This window comes from Ceratosolen solmsi, unplaced genomic scaffold (assembly GCF_000503995.2).
Source record: "Ceratosolen solmsi marchali unplaced genomic scaffold, CerSol_1.0 scaffold3, whole genome shotgun sequence".
Classification (NCBI taxonomy): Eukaryota; Metazoa; Arthropoda; class Insecta; order Hymenoptera; family Agaonidae; genus Ceratosolen; species Ceratosolen solmsi.
The window spans coordinates 2,995,237-3,000,016 of NW_011948428.1; the positions used below are offsets into that span (position 1 = coordinate 2,995,237).

At 32.3% G+C, this 4,780-nt stretch overlaps 1 protein-coding gene across 1 annotated transcript; it reads left to right on the forward strand.

Moving 5' to 3' along the window:
• The first annotated feature begins 374 nt into the window (after positions 1-374).
• Positions 375-4,557, forward strand: Nct (Nicastrin). The gene is made up of 7 exons (XM_011501361.1): positions 375-563; positions 713-811; positions 901-1,235; positions 1,354-1,741; positions 1,944-2,343; positions 2,660-3,102; positions 4,361-4,557. The coding sequence occupies exons 1-7, from the start codon at positions 506-508 to the stop codon at positions 4,555-4,557; spliced, it is 1,920 nt and encodes a 639-aa protein (XP_011499663.1). The 5' UTR covers positions 375-505.
• The last annotated feature ends 223 nt before the right edge of the window (positions 4,558-4,780 follow it).

The window sequence follows — 4,780 nt, forward strand, 5'->3', positions numbered from 1 at the left end:
TTATACTGAACAAGCAATTGTATGTATTAAATAAATTAAAAATTTATTTTTAAATCTTTTTTCTAATCTAATTAAATTCTACTATAATTATCAAATCATTTAAATACAACATTAAATGCAATCTCACATCTAATATATTAATTTTACTATTTATATTAATAAAATGCTTAAATACAATCGATCACTTTATTGAACAATTTTATTTTCAAGTGACAATGAAATGGTTCGAAACAACTCTTTTTAAAATCGTTTAGAACGTTCGTGTAAATAACGAACTTCTTGAATTGTAACAAAGATTCGAAATTAATTGTAAGTTAATTCGAAACAGCTGACGATGTACGACTCAATAATGACGTCACAGTGATAGCGCGATTTGTCTGGTGACAGACTTTCTTATGCCTCTAACCGTAATTTCTAATAAAGTAAGAAGTTTATTTGGATGCAATTTCATATGAAGGCTTTTGGGTAGATGTTATTTTAACTTTTTTACATACAATTAATTAAAATGAAGTACCTAAAATGTAGCCGAATAAGTCTGTATATACTTACATTAGTGAGTTTTGGTAAGTAGTTCATATGTAACCTAACAATAGATAAAAGCATAAATCATAACAGAAGTTTTTGTTTATTACATGTTATTATGCATTATTTAGTTATTAATTTTAACTAACACGTCAATCGTTATACCTCTGTCAATATGTATTTGTTACAGTTGCTGCAAATAGAATCAAAGACATGTTATACATGCCAATTAGTGGAGTTGCAGCTTGTTTTCGCAGACATAATGGAACACATCAGTTTGGATGTTCATGTAAGAGTATAGAAATTGAGCTAATTAATGATTTCAACTTAATATTATTAAAATGGTAATTTGAAGAAAATTTTTATTTGTTTTTGCAGCAAGTAAATCAGGTAGTATAGGTGTAATTCATATAGTTGAAAATGAAGGGGACGTACAGTGGTTGGAAACAAATAGTACTGCGGGACCTTATACGATAGTGTTATCCTTTAATATGTTTAATATGGAGATTTTGAAGCGATTTAAAAATTCAAATAATGTAAATGGTGTTCTGTTAACTGATAGTACGAGAAATTCAGAGCACCCATCAAGTTATTCTCCAGACGATAGTTGCCCAAACAGGTATTCTGGATCTAAATTATGTGATAAGCCTTGGAATCCCTATGGTTCTTCGATACTTTTGGAAGACTGGCCTTTTCCTATGTTTTATATGAAGGTAATAATATTAAAAGAATTATTTATTAATTTTATTTAAATAGTGATTATAGGAAAAATAGGTATTTAATTTATAATTAATCATTTGATTATATGTTGAAATTTAAAAAATTTTTTAGGACGAAGAAGCTCTTAGTAAAATAAAATTGTGCTATCTAAAGTACAATGCCCATAATCGAGAAAAACAGGCTGAACGATCTTTGTGTGCACTTGAAATGAAGTCGTTTATGTTTGCTGCTCTCAATTCAGAGTCTTGTATTAGGCGTAGTACATATAGTATCAATTTTAATCCAGATGTTTTTTGTGATCCACTCGGTGATAGAAATATTCATTGGCCAGTAGGACCTATGAACGATGATGTAAAATCTGTCATTATGGTCATTGCTAAATTAGATGCCAACTCTTTGTATGAAAAATTAGTGCCAGGAGCTGGCAGTACAGTTACTGGATTAGTAACTTTATTAGCAACTGCCATTTACCTGCATTATTTGAATGCTACAGTTAGCGGTAAGAATTTTAGAGACATTAATTATTTTGATTGAAAATTAATAACTGCCAAGAGATTCAAAATTATATATTACAATTAGAATGCTTTAACGTACATTTATTATTATTCTACATTTATGAGTGTTTGCATTATAAATAAATCATGTTAAATATTAAATGTATACAATTATGATAATATGGTAATTATTATTATTTATTTTAGATAAGAATATTGTTTTTTCATTATTAAATGGAGAGTCGTTGGACTATATAGGATCTAGCCGATTGGTTTACGATCTTAAACAAGAAAACTTTCGTGCGTTAGGTGGCAAATTACTAAAACTTGATCAAATTAATTCTGTGATTGAACTTGGTCAGTTAGGAAAAGGGCCACTGTATTTGCATACAAATAATTTTAATGCCGATGATGCAATGTTAAGTAATTTACAAAGTAAGTTGAGTGCTAAATTATTAGAAAACAGTAATCCACCAGCATCTGTACAAAGTTTTTTAAAAGAGAATTCAAGCTTACCAGTCATTGTAATAGCAAATCATGGGACAGAGTTTGTTAATAAATACTATAACAGCTTATTGGACGATTTAGAAGGACTAGGATACTCAAGGTACAAGTTTATACTCTACTTTATTTATATTCTAAATCTATGTTCAACGGAATAAACTACGTCATTATTGTAGCTTTGGGCTTAAAAATTTAAAAGGCTCGTGCATGTCGTTGATATATTAAATGTCGAGAAGAATCATTTATATTTCATTTATAGAAACTTGGATAAGAAATATTAATAACGTAATTATTGTATTCAATATTAAAAACATTAATAGTAAGGGTAAGGGCTCGGATCAAGCCTAATCCGACCGGCCGAAAGCATTTTACCACCTTACATTAATTCTCGTATTGGCTTGTGCATTTGACCTTTTCAGTAACAGTTCGTTGAAGGACCTGACGTTGAGTCTGTCGCGGGTGGCGGCCACACTGGCCGAGGAGCTTTACAGTGTAGTGACCGGCACCTCGGGTCCGCCCCAGCCCAATCACCGCTTCGTCGAGGATCTCATCGCGGAATTGTTGCCCTGCTACCTCACCAGCGCCCTCTGTTCCTTGTTCTCGGCTGCCTCGCCACCCGGGACCAAGCTACCGGACCAGCTGCTGCCAATGTACGTGAGCGTCGCGCGCTCGGACAATCCAGTGACCACTCTCACCGGACAGTTGCTGGCCCTCCTCACCGGCGAGCCCCAGCCCGAGCTCGGAGCCGCCGCCTGCTCGGAGCGACACCTCCTCTGGATGGCCGGGCTCAACGCGAGCGGCGTCTGCATCAACGCCACGGCCAATTACAGCGCGGCTGTCAGCCCGGCCTTCGTGATCGACGGTAGCTACTGCTACGGGCCCGGACCCATTTCCTTTACTTTAAATCATTTGTTCTTGTGTTCGCTGCTCGACCATTCACTGCCAATGAATCGATTATTTATATTTGCATATCAACAGCAGAGCAGACAACTTAGGAAAATACTACGAGAGAGAGACGTCTGTTTGGAGCTATAAATTACATTATAAAATTGGATTTAATTGCCCATCGAATTTGCCACGATATTTATTGACTTCGTTCGACTTTTGTAGCTCCATCGTTATCCTTCGCAACTCTTCAAATTTTCAAAATTTTACAATATAGAGTCGAGTAAATCGTTGTGTTAAATATGTTCAACAGATGTCTGTCTCTACCTTGGAAATTATTTATTATAGATCGAATATTAATTCATCATTAGCAAAGAATATTTGTTTCTAATTAGTACGAATTAAAAAAAGCTTTATAAATTGAAAAGGCATTTCTAAACTCAATTTTTATAGGCAATAAATTAGTTATTATCACTTTAATTTCATGATAATCGATATTGAATACAAATTAGGAATTACTGTTACATGAAAAAACGGTTTAGCAAGGATTATATACGTATATATATTGCATAATTATCATTAAATTACAATAGTTAATAATATTATAAATGTTATATCGTAAATTCAAGTTGGAGTAAAACATACGTGGCTAATGAAATTTTTACATAAAATGACTCAGCAATTTAATATAACTGTTTTATATGCAATAATAATTACTTGATAATTGGAAAAAATTGAAAAACTAAAACGTTAGACATTTGTTTTTGAAATATGAACTCACGTTTTTCTACTTAATGTTTATACTTAATATAATTTAATTATTTTTTTTTTTTTTTTTTTTTTTTAATTTTTCTTCCCAATTTATCAGTGATATATTTTATATATTTTAAGTGCAAGATCGATCAAATAATTGATTTAAAGCTCAAATTTATAGGTATTATATAGATTGCACGATTACAATAACAAATAAAAAATCTTTCATCGACTGATAAGCACAACAAAGCTATCGGTATTCTTTTAAAGTTAAGAATAAACTTTCCTACATTACTCAATGTAATAATGTCTCTTATTAATTGATATAATTGTTCAAATTATTTGTATAAGCCAGATGGCTTTTCGTACGATCTTTTAGCACTTCAGATTTTCTTCGCTTAAAATAATCTATATTATGTATTCGAAGGGCAATCGAATCCTTCTCCATTATTGATTAATGTACGTATTTTTATTATCCGCAGATTACGACATGAAATCTGGTGTTTATTCAACTTGGACGGAATCTGTGTGGCAGAGCCTTGGCATGCGAATGCTTTTGAAACCATCAGCGGCGACAGAAAGATTCAGTTTAATTCTTGGTTCCGTTGTTGCAAGTGTGTCGTTCATTCTTGTATGGTTCGTCACATCCCGAGCAGATGTTTTATTTAATACAGGGTAATTCGATATGGTCTTCTTAGAATTGTACATTGTTAAAAAGACGAATGAAAAATGGCGAGCAAACTTACAAACGAAATGATAAAATTGTCATAAAAAATAAAATGCCTTCCTTTATTCATTCGATCAATTGTCTTTTGCCTAATGCCAAATAATCGATATTATTATAAAAAGTGCATTTTGTTAACAGGTCGGTGGATTTATAGGACTACGAGATCGATCATATA

Bases quoted from the DNA above. Each gene is read 5' to 3' on its own strand.
- Nct (XM_011501361.1), top strand. From the start codon at position 506: ATGAAGTACCTAAAATGTAGCCGAATAAGTCTGTATATACTTACATTA. The intron at 564-712 runs GTAAGTAGTTCA...TATTTGTTACAG, and splicing joins ACTTACATTAGTGAGTTTTG to TTGCTGCAAATAGAATCAAA. The intron at 3,103-4,360 runs GTAGCTACTGCT...TATTATCCGCAG, and splicing joins CCCGGCCTTCGTGATCGACG to ATTACGACATGAAATCTGGT.